Source organism: Lissotriton helveticus, chromosome 8, assembly GCF_964261635.1.
Source record: "Lissotriton helveticus chromosome 8, aLisHel1.1, whole genome shotgun sequence".
Lineage (NCBI taxonomy): Eukaryota > Metazoa > Chordata > Amphibia > Caudata > Salamandridae > Lissotriton > Lissotriton helveticus.
The window spans coordinates 1,395,577,516-1,395,594,198 of NC_136069.1; the positions used below are offsets into that span (position 1 = coordinate 1,395,577,516).

General features: G+C 46.0%; 1 protein-coding gene across 1 annotated transcript in view; it reads left to right on the forward strand.

Moving 5' to 3' along the window:
• Window positions 1-16,683, forward strand: part of LOC144773378 (ATP-binding cassette sub-family C member 2-like) — a 560,817-nt gene that overhangs the window by 376,099 nt on the left and 168,035 nt on the right. Inside the window, exons 19-20 of the mRNA XM_078658348.1 lie at window positions 386-540; window positions 2,333-2,488. Coding sequence (XP_078514474.1) covers window positions 386-540; window positions 2,333-2,488 — 311 coding nt within the window. The remainder of the gene's footprint in view (window positions 1-385; window positions 541-2,332; window positions 2,489-16,683) is intronic.

Genomic DNA, 16,683 nt, shown 5'->3' on the forward strand with positions numbered 1-16,683 from the left:
TTAATGAGATTCACTGGGTAATATTTGTATCAATGTAGCAGTTAAGATGATTTATTGAGGCATATAATAAAGGGTAAGCACATACCGTCACATAGTGCCTGTCCGTTATCTGCATGCATGCTTAATACAAAGTCCATCTATTGGACTTTCTGAAGGCCTGTTCTTTCTAGCTGTAAATAGATGTGGCCATCCAATTTCCAAACACATTTTATATATGTTTGAATAGGGATCTTTTCAAATACTGGAAAAATATTATAAAGGTTTGATTCTCATCTCACTCTATGCACACATCCTGAAACTATGTAACTCATATAATTAACTGTATAATCTCAGAATTTGCTGACATCATGTATACTGATATGTTCTACATCTTTGTCTTCTTCAGGCATCCTGGTGTGCTATGGGTCTTACGTACTGACCAGGGGAACAATATGTGCCTCCCGAGCGTTGCATCATCAGATGTTAGACAGCGTCTTGCACCTTCCGCTACAGTTCTTTGAAACAACACCTATGGGCCAAGTACTTAATCGCTTTACCAAGGTATCACAAAGAAATACAGTTGTAAAAATGCATGCACATAAACAAAGTTCTCTTCTTTTGTGTTTATATAAAAAACACTCTTAGATTGCCTTCTCCATCTACATCTGAGAAGCAAACAGAAATGAAGAATGGGATGAGTTTTAAACTTTAACTCGTACAAATAACATAATCTAGTGCAACACTGGAAAGTTCTCAGCATGAGACAATACTGAAATCTGCAGATAATTGTTTTTTCTCGGGTAAACTGTGTGCCTACCATTGGCCACATCTGTTGTGAATTCTCTTGAATTCGAGTAGAAGTGGAAATCCAAATTATATTTAATTTTGCAAGGGAAATATATATGCTGATTGTATGGTCAAGTGTGTGGAAAGCACTTATGTTTTTGACTAGAAATGTGTATATATGAGCGTGCAGATCACTCAAACACACTTTCTGGGACAGAACCAGCCAAAGGCAAAGTGCAAGGCTGTGGCGCCAGCGATGTTTTTGAGCAGTTGGACAATGGCATCTAGATTAAGATAGAGGACCAGGCCCCCCTTGTATGGTGTTTGCATGCATTTTGTTGTCTCAGGTGGTGAAAGCATCAAAGATGACACTGTGATAACTCCTACTCAGGGTGTGTTACTAGAACTCATTGTACCTTCTCATTTCTTCCCTTCTATTTCCATTGTTTTGTCTTTTCATTTTGCTTTTCTGTTCCTCCTACCTCTCTGTGCTTCCTTCTGATGTCATCAGGACAAAATAAGGTATAAGGATATACTATAGATTAGTTTGAGCAGTGAGGCATATTTTTGGTCTCTTCGCAGATGGGGATATCAATAATGCCCCAAAACTATAAAATCTCTTCACCCCAGGTTTGTATTTGTTGTATTATTTTGGGGAATATCCTGACATCTGTAACGTCGTCCTTATTCGAGATACTTGCGGGATTACACAAAGCTTGGGCACGGCTATGATCCATGCAGAGTGCTCCTTCATCAAGTACACCAAGCATATACCAGGCTAATTACGGAAAAGTATTGCGCTCGCCATAGCACAAATGTGACCATTGTATTGTAATGAGCACAACTGAGACAGAGAGCTGCAGAAAGATGACTGCGGAACAGGCCAGCTTTCAAGATAGGGGCAGAAAAGTGTCCCCACTCAGACTTGTACTGTGCATGACTTCATCCAACTCCATAGGAATTGCAATTGCTTTGGGGTGTGGGGGATGGGGGGGTTTGGAATCTTCTGTGTTGGATATAATAGGGCGCCCTGGGGTGGTGTACCTGTTCCTCATAAGTTCCTCTGAGGTGCACCGTCAGTGCACCGCCTGACAGTCTGTTTCTCCCTGTGCCCGTTGTGTAATATGGCTTGGGGAGGTCCTCACTACACTGAGAATGCATGGATGTAAAATAGGGGCTGCAGCATCAGTAATAAAAAGCCCCTTCTGCAATGCAAAAGTCCCCTTTGGGCAGAAATAATAGACTCAAACTACCTTTGTTCTCTGGGTGTTAATGTAGTATGGATCTTTGTTCTGATGGCTGGAGCTTAAGGCTCAGGTGCTTTGTGGTTCATGTGAGTGTTGAAGGCAGGCTATACAGGGACATCCTGAATGTCTAGATGATTTTGCTTTTATCCTACTACTTGATCGTTCATCTCTCCTTCGTAGGCCCTGTAGGAATCAAGGGGCAAGTGAATCTGTACTTTCGTGCCAATCAGGGTATTTACCAGACAGCCAATAAGATAGATTGAGTAGGACTTTATTCTTAGGTCAATTGTATAAAATGATTGTTCTGCTTTTGTTTTCAGGACATATATGTAATCGATGAGCGGTTTCATTACTACCTGCGCACCTGGTTAAACTGCATGCTGGATGTGATTGGGACTCTCCTTGTGATTGTGTGTGCTACACCACTTTTCATCGTGGCAGCTGTTCCCTTGTCCATCCTTTATCTAACCATCCAAGTAAGTGACACTAGTTAATATTCTACAAGTAAGGCATGAGTAGGTGGACAGAGTTAAATACTGTGTCAAAGACAGATGGGAAACCTGAGTGAACATTGAAGTAGACTGAATCTGATGTTTTGGAATATTACAACTGCTGACCTATTATAGATTGACTGACCTTTTAAAAAATCTTGGGGGAGCTGGTGACATTTCATCTTCATTATTTACAGGTCTGACCCTTATCAAAATCTGAATGATATTTATACATGTTTGTATTGGGTACGTGTATAGCATAGACCTGGCCAAAACGCAGAGGAGCATTGTACAATTTCAAATTAAAGACAGAGTAAAAGTTATGTTTTTGAAGCAGCTATTGTAAGCAGTGCATTACTACTGATGGATACTGCTGGCCCGAAACAGGTGTTGTTTGGCCTTGAGGGATACAGCAGCCAAGAGACTGAAAAGAATTTCCCCTGTCTACTCTGAATTTCTTCCTCCACATCCAATTGTTACAAAAACTCAAATTGGGACCATGTGATGGTCTTACCTTCATAAAGCATCTAGCAGAGCAGAACAAGGACACCACTGTCCTCATTATTCTGAAACATACATATACATATGATCCTTTTTCTAAAAGAATAACAAGACCCCATACCTTGTTGGTTAGATCCACCAGTTTATTCATAAACCTCACCAGAGACCGAGGTTTCCTTATGTGCTTCCAGTCTGCTGGAGCCTAAATTCAAAAGGCAGCCTTGGAACTGTTAGCGCAGGAAGCTTTTACTGTCATTACCTGAATCTCAACAGGATGTCAAACTGTCATCTACCCAATGAGGACCATTGATCGGTTGCCAACTTTCAAATTGGTAATCAAGATCAAGTAAATAAGTCTCAAGTCTATACTATAGAAACAAAGTATGGCAATTGGTAGACCAAACCTCCTGAAGATGTTTAGTCAACAAGAATCATGCAAACTAAAAGCTCTGCCGTGGCTACAGAGTACAAGAGCAAAACACCTAAATCCTGAAAATAATCTATGACTGTGTCTATTATACATTTAGAAATTAGTCCAGGTTCTGTAAAATAACATCAGACACTATAAGACTGAGATAACTTTAGAGCTTGTTAATCTCGTTACATTTTATGGATATAGGAAAAAGTCACCTTCTCAATATTCCAACACAAGGGGTAAAGATCTATCCTAGTTATCATAAGGAATGTTGCATGAACCAAAACAAATAAAGCAACATCTGAGAAATGTATCAAAGTTCATTGTACAAGGCTATGAAATAATGCAGCCTATGGAGAAACACCTTTTAACATGTTCAAATTAAAATTTGTATCTTTTAGTATAGCAAACTCCTAAGGCATAATGAAATAAATCACATTTATCATATAGAAGCTTTTTCACAATATTGTCAGTAATTGGTACACCAAAATATTCAACTTTAAGTGTGGCCTACTACCACTATTTTAGGGAAGTAGTAACATGTAAATTAATTCTTAAAGTAATTAAAATAAACTCGTTCTTGAACACAAATGATCTTTCTACAGTTAAACACTTCTACTGAAAATTTCAGACGAATATATGATGTTACCACGAATACAAGTTCCACGCATGGCAATACCACGCGAATTTTAGTTCGCAAGTGGCTTTACCACGCTGGAATTTGCAACGAAGGATCATACCACGCATTTTTACGTCCTAAACACAAACACAAATGCTAAAGATTATTTTCTTACCTGACACCTTCCTGTCTTTCACCAGCAGCCCGTACCTTCCATCCACCATCGAAACAAGCGTGAAAACACGTCTGCCAAAATTAAAAAAGGACTGCCGTAACGGCACGTCTTTGGGGGAGGCACTTTCCTTTTACCTCAGTGCTACTGAAGTGCGTTTTTTTTTTAAATGTAATTAACCCGCTCTGGAGGAAGCCGTCGACGCCTGCTCAATTAATTTAGGTTTTTCTTTGTCTAATTATCGTAAGCACTGGGAAAGGGAGCCGAGCTCAGGGCAGTAAACTGACACTCTGACGCCGTGTGTGGCATCCTCGTTGGTACTGAAGTGCGTTTTTTTAAATTTAATTAACCCCCCCCAGCCCCGTTCCTTTTTTTTTTTCTGGGGGGGAGACCCCCCCAGGCCCCCCCCAGCCCCTCCCCCAGCCGACCCCCGCCAACCCCCCAATCCCCCTAGCCAGTACGTATATGCGTGGCAAAGACTGTCGTTGAAGGCATACGCGTGGAAAAGACGTTTGCGAGGTAAGTGCCTCGTAGTAAACGTCACGCGTAGAAAAGCCTTCGTTGAAAATGATGTTTCCCATTTCAGACATCTACTATGATTCATCTAGGAATTGCACTAAAGTCGAGTTTGTTAGGACCCTCTGCAATAAAGTCAAATAGCAATGCTAAATTATCAGCATCTTTCATAGCATTTCTTGCTAAATAATGTAAGGTAACTTAAGCATCATAAATTCACTAATTGATTAATCCTACTATTTCTACCTAGTCAAGCACGCTTTAAGGGTGCTGGATTATTAACTTTTACTACTCCTCTGTGTCGTCTTTGTAGGCGTGTGAAAGGTGCCAATTTATTCTCACTGTCATATTTCAGTGTGGTGTTGTGTAAAGGCAAGATCAGCTTTTAAGCTTCCTCAGAACCAAACTTGTGTGACAACCAACCCATTAGAACATTTACGTCAGACAATTCTATGACCCCGGTGTTTCCACAATAATCTCCTGTGCATCTCTGTAATTTAATGAACAATCAACATCTATATTGAGCAGCCTAACACAATATCTGGCATAAGAGTTAACTAAGCCATAAAACACATTCCTACTCACCCCTAATTTCAATCTAACCAACGTCCAAGACAGCATGCACCGTAAACTATTGTAATACCTTCTTGGGTGCTGAGAACACTAGCCTTGCATCTTGATAGACCATGACGAAGGTCTTTTGACCAAATCAACTGATGTCATTGTACTTTTCTATACCTTGTTTTCACCCACCTGTTTCCTTATCACAATATTATCCTTTAACTTTCTGGGCCTTTCCTCTACATTACATTTGTTACAGGTGGTGTACTTGCCTCCTTCTCCACACGCTCACCTTATGTAGCTTCCTTGTTACCTTCACTTGTGAGTTACTCAGATGATATCACAAAATGATATTTTGGCAATGAGCCCCATGCATTCCCTCTTGGATAGGGAGGGAGTAGGCCCCATTTTGTACAACCATACTTTTGGATCCCCGATCTCCAGAACAACCTCTCTAGATATTCAACCACCAAATCTATGGAGACCCTTTGCATGCGCTCAACCTCAATCCATCCTATGAGTTTCCACCCCCGCAGCAGTACCTGCTGTCTTACCCCTAAATTGGATCTATAATATCCATTGTTATATTTTCCCATGCCACAAGGGACCCTCCAGCAACATCAGGTTTAGCATTCCCGTTTATTTCTTTATCATCACTGTTGGTCATGGCAACAACATACTAACACTTCAAGTTCCCAATCTAACCTTCTGTTTTTCATCACTCTTTCTTTGCTCAAGGTCAGGGACCTGGACACCCAGACATTTGCCTTAGGTGGCAGGAGGTGTCGGTGGCAAAATCCAAGAAAGTAGTTTCATTGCAGTTTTATTGCTAGATTTATGAAAGAGTACGTAAAGGTTGAATGCACAGGACTGCTGTTTAGATGCTTATATGTCTTTCAGTAATGGACTCAAGCTTGCTGTCCATAAAATGTGCTGCTTTTATTGTTTCCCAATAGTACTTTTGTGTGCTATTCCTCACTCTTAACACAGAAAATCACAACTTAAAAAAAAAAATAGAAGCAGCGCATTTTATTTACTCAGTGACAGAGTGATAATTGCATGTTTTATACTAGGGGTGGGAGGAATTTGCGTAATCGCGTTACGCAAATCTCTGCAAAACAGTAAAAAAATCTCCGCGAACACGCGGAAATTCCGCGAACATGCAGAAATGCGTGTTCGTGATACTTTTTTCCTGTTCGCAATTGTGGTTTGCGTGCTCAGGGGGAAATATCTGGCGAACATGATTTTTAAGACGGCGAACAAGCAAAAAATTTCGCGAAGTCGCGGAACGCAGAATTTTGGGCAATTTTGCTTTCTCCGCGGATCACGAAATTACCCATATTCAGCGAGCGGAACGGAATTTGCCGCCCAGGCCTATTTTATACATACTAAGCAGCGTAATAGGCTGGTTGTTTTCAAATATTTTTACTTTTAATGGATTTCAAGCTTATTTGATGCTCTAAGTGGCGATACATGTTATTTGTAATGAGTAAAAATTATTTCAGTGGGCGGGAGTACATTGATGGCATTTTAGCATCAGTCACCCCAAAGTGCATTGTGGTACATGCTGTAATGTTTATGCTCACAACTATAAGTATTTATCATCACATATCATAGCAGCCAGTTGTGGACATCTCTCTGGATGCATGTCTCTTTATATTTGCCACACATTAGCAGAGGATAGTCCTCAGGTTTGGGGATTCTAAGCATTCCTGTTTCCGTTTCTTGGGTCAAGCATTGCTCCAAGCTCTGGTTCATTCCAAGTGGTAAATTCTAAGTGGCCTATTACGATGTCGTCGGTTTCCATTCTGACATACTGTTTATAATACAGCCGATTGGAATTGAAACCGACCGGTCATTCTGGCTGGCTTCCAACGGGCTCAAGGAGCCAATCAGCCCTTCAGAACCGGCCCGTAATCCATTTGGACAGCGTTTTTCGCTGCCTGGATTACGATGCACAGTTTCCGTCAGTCTTCCCATGCCTGGTTTTCTGACGTAGAAAGTCTGTCGGAAAGCATGTTTGGGGCCCCTAGCAGCTCCCTGTTAGTCCCTGCATCAAGCTGCTCATTGAGAAAAAAAGCTCTGTACACATATGTCATGCTTTATTGCAAATACAGACAGAAAATGATGGTGTATTCTTAATGTTGGCGTATTCTTAATAAGGTGCCTGCCACGAGGTGCAGGGATTAACACAATATCCCATATATCTATGGGAGCTTTTGTTACAGCCGGTTTATTGCCATAACATAAGATTCCATAGAGAAATGGGAGGATATGACCGCACCATGTGCACTTGCATCATAATTAGGTGGTTGGGACTGCCTACCAGAGGTCGGTCGGTCCCGTTTCCGCCACGGTGTCTCTGACGAACATCGTAATAGTCCCCTAAGCGTCTATCATCAACAGACTGCTCTGACAGCGACACGTGTGTGCGTCTGTGCATCACTAATTGCATGTCTCCAACATGTGCTTTAAATTGATACAAGTCAATTAGGACACATAGCAGATTTGCAGTTGAAAATTAAATAATTACACACAGCATATTCATTATTCAAGATTATTAGAAATGTGCACTTCTCTATGTGACATAATTACAAACAAAACAATGGCTAGGTTTATTCATGCACAGTAATGTAGCCAAAACCTATGATAACTTTCATGTGAAAATATGTAAAAACATTAGCTTAGGCCATCAGACAGAATTAATTGCGAAAAAACCTGCCTTTGCTCAATAACCTTTAAGTACATGTATACAAAATAATATTAAGAATTGTAAATGATTTCCCTCATTTATGATATTATGGTTATACTTAGATCCGCTGGGGGATGCTCTATAAGTGTTAACCCTAACTAAGCACTCAGGCACTCTTGACTTAGAAATGGCCATGGTTCTCAGGTCGGTGCTACCACTAACCCCCACACAAGATGTGTCATTACTATTTGGTACTGCCATCTAGACTGGGAATTCCAGTATCCAAAATGTCCTAAGAATCAGTTACAATTATGTAAAACCCTGCGGCAAGACTAATACTTGGAGGAACATTTTCTTTCCATCACATTAAGAGTATTACATTGACTCCTTGTAAATTTCGTAAGTAATATATAGACAATCTGTAAATAACATCACAATAAGGCCATCAAAAATATCTTCAGCAAAATAGAACAAAGTATTCTATGTGATCTTCTGATACAATAAGGACATTACCTTATATGCTAAGTTATATTTTATGTTGCAATAGGGCACACATAGTCAACATAGGTAAGTGCTGTAAGTCGCCTCGGAAAGACTGATTAGGTCAATCAACCAATCAATCAATCAAGATATTTGTAGAGCATGCTACTCACCTGTGAGGGCCTCCAGGCGCTGGGGGGAGGGGTGCTGCTACTGCTCAAAAAACCAGGTCTTGAGTAGCCTCCTGAAGGTTAGTAGGTCCTGGGTCTGTCGTAGGATGATGGGGAGGGTGTTCCAGGTCTTGGCAGCGAGGTGGGAGAACGAACGATCTGCCGCCGGTGGTTGCTCTTCGAATGCGGGGGACGGTGGCGAGGGCGAGGTAGGCGTAGCGGAGCTGGCGGTTCGGGGTGTAGAACGTGAGTCGTCTGTCGAGGTATGATGGTCCGGTGTTGTGGAGTGCCTTGTGTGCATGGGTGAGGAGCTTGAAGGTGATTCTCTTGTTGACAGGAAGCCAGTGCAGGTCTCTCAGGTGGGGTGTGATGTGGCTGTGGTGAGGGATGTCGAGGATCAGGCGTGCAGAGGCATTCTGTATGCGTTGCAGTCGTTTCAGGAGTTTGGCCGAGGCTCCTGTGTAGAGGGCGTTTCCGTAGTCCAGCCTCCTGCTGACGAGCGCCTGGGTGACCGTTCTTTTTGTTTCGGTGGGGATCCACCTGTAGATCTTGCGGAGCATGCGGAGGGTGTTGAAGCAGGATAATGAGACGGCATTGACTTGCTTGGCCATGGAGAGTGTTGAGTGGAAGATAAACTGCAGGTTGCGTGCATGTTCGGTGGGTGTTGGTGCTGCTCTCAGTGCGGTCGGCCACCAGGAGTTGTCCCAGGCTGAGGGGTGGGGCTGAGGATGAGGACCTCCATTTTGTCCGAGATCAGCTTTAGACAGCTGTTCTTCATCCTTTCGGCGACGGCTTTCATACCTTCGTGGAGGTTGGTTTTGGTGGTGAGGGGGTACTTGGTGAGGAAGAGGATCAGCTGGATGTCGTTGGCGTAAGAGATGATGTTGAGGTCGTGCAGTCGGGTGATGTGGGCGAGCAGTGCCATGTAGATGTTGAACAATGTTGTGCTGAGGGATGATCCTTGGGGTACACCGCAGATGATCTCCGATGCTTTGGAATGGAAAGGGGGAGGCGAACGCTCTGGGTTCTGCCGGGAGAGGAAGGAGGTGGTCCATTCCAGAGCCTTATCTCGGATCCCTGCATTGTGGAGGCATGTGCATAGGGTGCAGTGGCAGACAGTGTCGGAGGCGGCTGATAGGTCCAGGAGGATGAGGGCTGCGGTTTCGCCATTGTCCAGCAGGGCCCTGATGTCATCGGTGGCGGCGATGAGGGCAGTTTCGGTACTGTGGTTGCTACGGAACACGGACTGGGACGGGTCCAGGATGTTGTTCTCCTCAAGATAGCGGGTCAGCTGTCTTTTGACGGTTTTCTCAATGACCTTCACCGTGAATGGGAGCAGGGAGATGGGCCGGAAGTTCTTGAGGTTCCTCAGATCCGCCATGGGTTTCTTGAGTAAGGCATTGATCTCGGCGTGCTTCCAGCTCTCCGGGAAGGTCGTGGTCTCGAAGGAGATGTTGATGGCCTTGCGGAGATTGGGTGCGATGGTGGCGCTAGCTTTGTTGAAGACGTGGTGCAGGCATGGGTCTGACGGAGAGCCGGAGTGGATGGTGTTCATGATTTTGATCGTGTCGTCATCGTTTATGCTGGTCCAGGGTTGATGTGGGTGGTGGCTGTGGGGTCTGAAGTGTCGGTGGCTGTCGAGGTGGTCAGGTTGTTGAAGCTGTCATGGATGTCTCCGATCTTGCGATGGAAGAAGGTGGCAGGGGAGTCGCACAGGTCTTGCGATGGTGAGATGTCGTTGGTGTTGGAGCTAGGGTTGGAGAGTTCCTTCACGTTATTGAAGAGCTCTTTGCTGTTGTGTGCGTTGTTGTCGAGACGGTCCTTGAAGGATGCCCTTTTTGCGAATCTGATGAGGCGATGGTGACTGCGGATAGCGTTCTTATGGGCTGCGTAGTTGTCCGGTGTCTGTTCGCGGTGCCATTTCTTCTCTAGTTTTTGGCAGGTTTGCGAGGGTGTTGGCGCAGTTGTCGATCCAGCGCCTGAGGTTGCGAGCGGCGGTGTCGGCATCGGTGGGGTCGGCGGGTGGGCTTTGGGCGAGGGTGGTGTTTAGCTGGTTTTCGGTGATTTTGCTGCAGCTGCGGCAGGGGATCAGTTGAGTGCGGTGGTGCGTGGTGGATTTCCGGAAGGTGAAGTGGATGCAGCGATGGTCGGTCCAGTGGAGTTCGGTGGTGTGGCTGAAGGTGATGTGGGAACTTGCGGAGAAGATGGGGCCCAGCGTGTGGCCAGCGGAGTGGGTGGGTGTTGTGACGAGCTGTCTGAGACCAAGGTTAGCAAAGTTGTCAATAAGGGTGGTGGAGTTGGTGTCGTTGTTGTTCTTAAGGTGGAAGTTCAGGTCTCCGAGGAGGATGAAGTCTGTGGAGGCAAGGTCGTGCGTGCCGACGGAGTCGGCGATGGAGTCGCTGAACTGAGGCCGGGGGGTGTCTGTAGATGAGAGTTCCTCTTACTGTGGTGTTGGAATCAGTGTGGATCTGGAAGTGCAGGTGTTCGGCAGTGCTGAGGGTGTCGTCGGTGCTGGTCGTGTCCCTGAGGGTGTTTTTGTGGATGACGGCGATTCCACCCCCTACTCCGTTGGTGCGGTCCCTACGGGTGATCTTGTAGCCATCCGGGATGGCTATGGCGACGTCAGGTGCCGAGGAGGTGTTCATCCAGTCAGGAAGGCGACATCTGGGGAGGACGTATCAAGCAGGTCCCAGAGTACAACGGCATGTTTGCGTGCGGAGCCGGTGTTCAGTAGTATGCAATTGAGGTGGTTGCGTCCTGTCGCAGTGGGCGGCTTGGTGGCTCGGATGCTGGTGAAGCTGCAGCCCCGGCAGGAAAAGGGTCCTCTGGTTTACTTCGGGGCGGCTAAGAAGCAGGTGTGCGGTCGTCCGGTGTTGAGGGCGTGGAGGGTGCTGGCAGAGTAGTGGCGGCGTTCAGCGTGGCGTTCACGGGGGCCAGGGGGTCTGGTGCTGGGCACGGTCCTGGTGCAGACGGGCTTGCCGTCGGCACACTAGTGGCGTGGCCGCGCAGCGGCCTCCATATAAGGGGAGGTGGGAGGGAGGAGCAGCTGGGAGGCGGGAGCGGGCGGCGAATGGGCAGGCAGGTGGGCGGGGCCGCAGGGGCCGTAGCGATGGGATAACGGGAGGGAAGAGTGGGCGGGGGATACAGAAGGCAAAAAAGGGTACAACCAGTATAACAGTTGAAAAAGGAATAAAAGGTGAAATACAACAATTCACAATACAGGAGCAGAAGCACACATACAGCAAGGCTGACAGAAAAAAAGGGGCAGATCGAGCGCAGAGAACTAACAGCCTACCACTGGCCACCAGGGATGAGGTGCAGGTTGTAGCCTGCGGGTGGAGGCGGGCCTCGAACTACAAGCACGCCACAGGAGCGGGCTCAGGGGCAGCGAAACACAGGTGGTGCTGTGCGGCGTAGGGAGCAACCTGCCTGGCTTACTTTCAAGCATCTCAGTGACAAGTGGCTAACAAATCTATTTTTGATATTTGGCCCTGCCTAGCATATTGAAGGGACAGGTCACTGTGACCTGATGCATTTTTTCTGTAAGGGCTAGGTCTACCACCTAAAGTGCCACCTGTATCCAAAGCAGTATTTCAAATATGGAATGACTATCGGAAATTTGGGAGAAGAAGAAACTGGCCGCGAGCATGTATACCACAAGTGTCACTTAACTCAAATTGTTGTCAGTTCTTCAGAAACATTTGACTTTGCTGAAGACTCCGTTCATCTGCCACCTACAGCTCAGAGACACATTGACACCATACCTGGTATATCTAGAAAGCCTCCCAGAATCCAGCCCACTAGAACCAAAAATGTACAATGTTAATTCTCCCTGACAAAAAGCGCATATCTATAGAACATTGTTCCTACACATGCCAAACACATTTCCAGAACTTAAAAGAGACTCCGCCTCATTTACAGTTTGCAGGAGAAGATACTATGTTGCAACGACGATGGAGTACCCTCTCCAACAAACTGAAGTTCTGTCTGCCTCATATAGAGTTGGGCAGAACATAAGTATGTTAGCAACGGAGATCAGTCTCTGCTGCTAACATACTCCTCCAAAACATTTTAATGACCCCCACCCCATGAGAAAAGCTCCCATTGTGAGGGGTTCATTGATTGTTTTAGTTTCAAAAAAAAAATTCTACTTTGGGATTTTGAAAATAAAAAAAGATATTAAAAGTGTGCTGTACGGCACCGGATTGTTGATAGAGCTGCACAGCAAATGCATTGACAGGAGCCGCTGTGACAGCAGTTTCTGCCAGTGTAAGTGATGTCCACTGGGACATTGGCATCTCTAAATCCAGAGTACATATTCCCCTTCAGGGCGATGGAGTATTAATGGGTTAGAATCTGTACTCAGTGATCTAAACCAGCCCCTACGCCTGGCAGACTGCGTTAATGCTTCATAAGGCCATAACAAGTTCATCACAATACAGGTTAATACAATTCAAATATCCACATCATGTGGACTATACTAGAGAACAATTTTGGCTCATATGAAAAGAAACATCTCCGACTTGCCTCAGATGTTAGAAGGGAAGAGAAAGATTCTTACACTTGTTATGGAGTTGTAGTGTTCTTCAGAGGTACTGAGAAGTAGTGGCAAGGACTCTGTCTGAGGTCATGCTACACACTATTACCAATAACCAACGTGTAGCTCAGTGTGGCTAATTGGAGAGCAGGCCTAAACCACTTCAGAATATTGGAGAAACAGATCTATGATCTTAGAGGCTGTCCTTGTAAACATAAATGTCTTTGGGGTTAGCACATAAGGGAGGCAAGATGGTAGTCATGCGAAACGGCCGAACTTGAGCCCATCTTTCCACCAAAGCCAGCCGGGAAGTAATAGGAGGCTACAAACAAAATGTACTATGTGGGCATGAGTCGAGGAAACAGCACTACACATGGAGGTTGGCCTGCTGGATTAAGGAAGCAAGTAGAGTCACATCGGTGCACCCGATGCACTCCTCGGATCATCTCCTTCCGCCTGGGACGACTCCTGGTGGCCCCCTGCCCTGGGCAGCGCACCCAAGCCAATGGACCACGCACGCAACCTGGGCTTCATCCTCGACTCCTCCCTCACGATGGCCAAGCAAGTGAACGCCGTCTCATCATCCTGTTTCAACACCCTGCGCATGCTCCGAAAGATCTTCCGATGGATCACCACCGAAACCAGGAAGACGGTCACCCAGGCACTCGTGACCAGCTGCCTGGACTACAGGAACACCCTCTACGCTGGAACCACAGCCAAACTCCAGAAAAGACTCCAGCGCATTCAGAACACCTCAGCACGACTCATCCTGGACATCCCACGCCGCAGCCACATCTCTGCCCACCTGAAAGACCTTCACTGGCTCCCCGTCAACAAGAGGATCACGTTCAGACTCCTCACCCACGCACACAAGGCTCTCCACGACATGGGCCCGAAGTTCCTCAACAGCCGCCTCACATTCTACACACCCACCCGCCAGCTTCGATCCGCCAGCCTCGCCCTCGCCTCCGTCCCACGATTTCAGAAATCTACCGTCGGAGGAAGATCCTTCTCCTACCTGGCAGCCAAGACATGGAACTCCCTCCCCACCCACCTACGGATGACCCAGGACCATCTCTCCTTCAGGAAACAACTCAAGACCTGGCTGTTCGAGCAGTAGCACCCCCCCCCCCAGCGCCTTGAGACCCTTACGGGTGAGTAGCGCGCTCTACAAATTTGGTGATTGATTGATTGATTTGTCAGTGAAGTCTGTCGTCTGCTGCCTGGGGTTGATGGTAGTAGGAGCTGGGATCGCAGTGACCGGAAGAGAAGTGGGCGGACGCTGTCTTATGGGCTAAGGGCGCTGTTAGAAGTTGGGTCTCTTGTTGCCAGAGGTTTGCACCCTGTTCAAGTAGGGACTGTACTCCTAGCCAGAGTAAGCTAGATAAACACCTGTGCTCACTATCTCATAGCTTGGCATAGAGCAGGCAGGCTTAATTTAAGAAACAATGTGTAAAGTATTTGTGCAAAACACACACAATAGACCAAAATAAAAACACCACAAAAAGGCTCCACATGGGTTTAGAAAAATAGGGAACATGTATCTGAGTAAAACAACACCAAAATCATAAAACTCCATTCAGTAGAAGTCGAGATATGATTTTTAAAAAAGAATAAATGCAAAAACAGTGCTTTGCAGTAAGTAATGCTAGAAGGTTACTTCAGTTTGCAAGGCACCAGGGTACATACAAAGTTCAGGCCGACCGCGATGGCTGGAGGCCGGCTACAGGACCTATGCAGGGTCCGCTGAGAAAGTATCTTGGATGGACAAAGCGTTGTCGTTGAGAGTCCAATGCGTCGGTTCTGATTCACGCAGTCCAGTCCATGCGTTGAAGTGGAGCCTCTCAGTCGGGACCTCAGATCGGCGCTGCGTTGAAGTCAAACCTCACTGTCTGGACATCAAATCGGCACTGTGTCGTTGAGCTGTGCAGAGATGTCTTTGGATCGGCACAGTGTTGGTGTAGAAGGGCACTGCGCCAGTTCAGATCGGCATAGTGGTGACAGTGCATCGGTTTTATAGAAAATCAGCTGCAAAACCCCCTTCTGAGGCCCATGACCGGAGGGGGCACTTCAGGCAAGGGTAGGCCTCACAGATGGCAGAGTCACGCAGCAACAGCAGGATTGTAGGAAGCCTTTTGTGTTCCTGAGAAGTCAGAAAACGAGAGGTAAGCCAGCAAGCCCTTGGAGTCACTCTGGGTTCAAGTGAGATGGGTCCAGTCCTTGTCCTCAGCAGGGCAGAGATCAGCAGACAGCAGAGCAGCTCAGCAAACAAGCTGTTTCTTACAATAGTCAGGCAAGGCAAAGTGGCATTCCTTACATCATAGCAGTTTTTACTTCAGCAGAGTTTTTCCCAGGTCCGGTAGTATACTGATTTGGTAGGCTGAGAGCCCCAGTACTTATACCCAAATATGCCTTTGAAGCGGGGGTGACTTTGAAGCAGCCCCTTGAAGATCATATGTCCCCTTTCATCCCAGCCCTGTCTATCAGGCTGTCTGTGGGGTGGGGTAATCAGTCCTTTGCGTGGGGACAGGACACCTCCTATTCAGATGTAAGTGTGAGCTCCCTCTCTGGATAGCTATCAGAAAGCAGTTGAGTCTTCTGTCACACCCACCTTTCCTGTATGTGCGGCTGATGCACAAAGTGTAGGAGCAGAGAAATATCCACTTACTAAAAGTGCCATTTCTAAAATGGTAATGCTGGATCCATCTGTACCACAAAAGAGGATTTATCTTTACAATTCCAAATATATGAAACATGATTTAGCTACACCTTCCTAATCAAGAATTACAGCTTAAAGGTGTTTTAAGGAATTCCCAATGCTAGCCAATGAGAGGAGTAGGCCTCACAGTAGTGAAATTCAAACTTAGCTGTTATCACTACCAGGACATGTAAAACTAAAAAGTACATTTCCTAGCTTGCACTTGCATATCACCCTGCCATTAGGGCTACCCAGGGTCTACCTTAGGGGTGACCTGGGTGTAATAAAAGGAACGTTTAAGGCTTGGCAAATCGAAGAGGCAGTAAACTGTACACGCAGGCCCTGCAATGGCAGGCCTAAGACAGGTTGAAAAGGCTATTTGTGTGGGTGGCACAACCAGTGCTGCAGGCCCACTAGTAGTATTTAGATTATTGACCCTGTGTATATAGTATACCACTGTATAAGGGACTTACAGGTAAACTAAATATGCCAATCAGGCATACACCAATCATGTTTTAGTGGAGAAGCATCCGCATGTTATTACTGGTTAGCAGTGGTAAAGTGCTCAGACTCCTAAGGCCAACACAAAAATACAGCAAAAAGTTGGGGGAAGAACACCCTAAGGATGATAGGACTAACAGGCACCAAGGAATGCTAGGGCTGTTAAGCCTCAAAGTGGAACGGCTCTCAACTTGGGAGCTGGCACAGGGCATGGGAGTTTGTCCAGGGGCACTCTCAGCAATACCCCAGCCAGCTTATAGTTGACGCTACCAGTAGAGGGAGTCTCGCTAGCAACCAAAACAGTGGCCATGGCCAAGG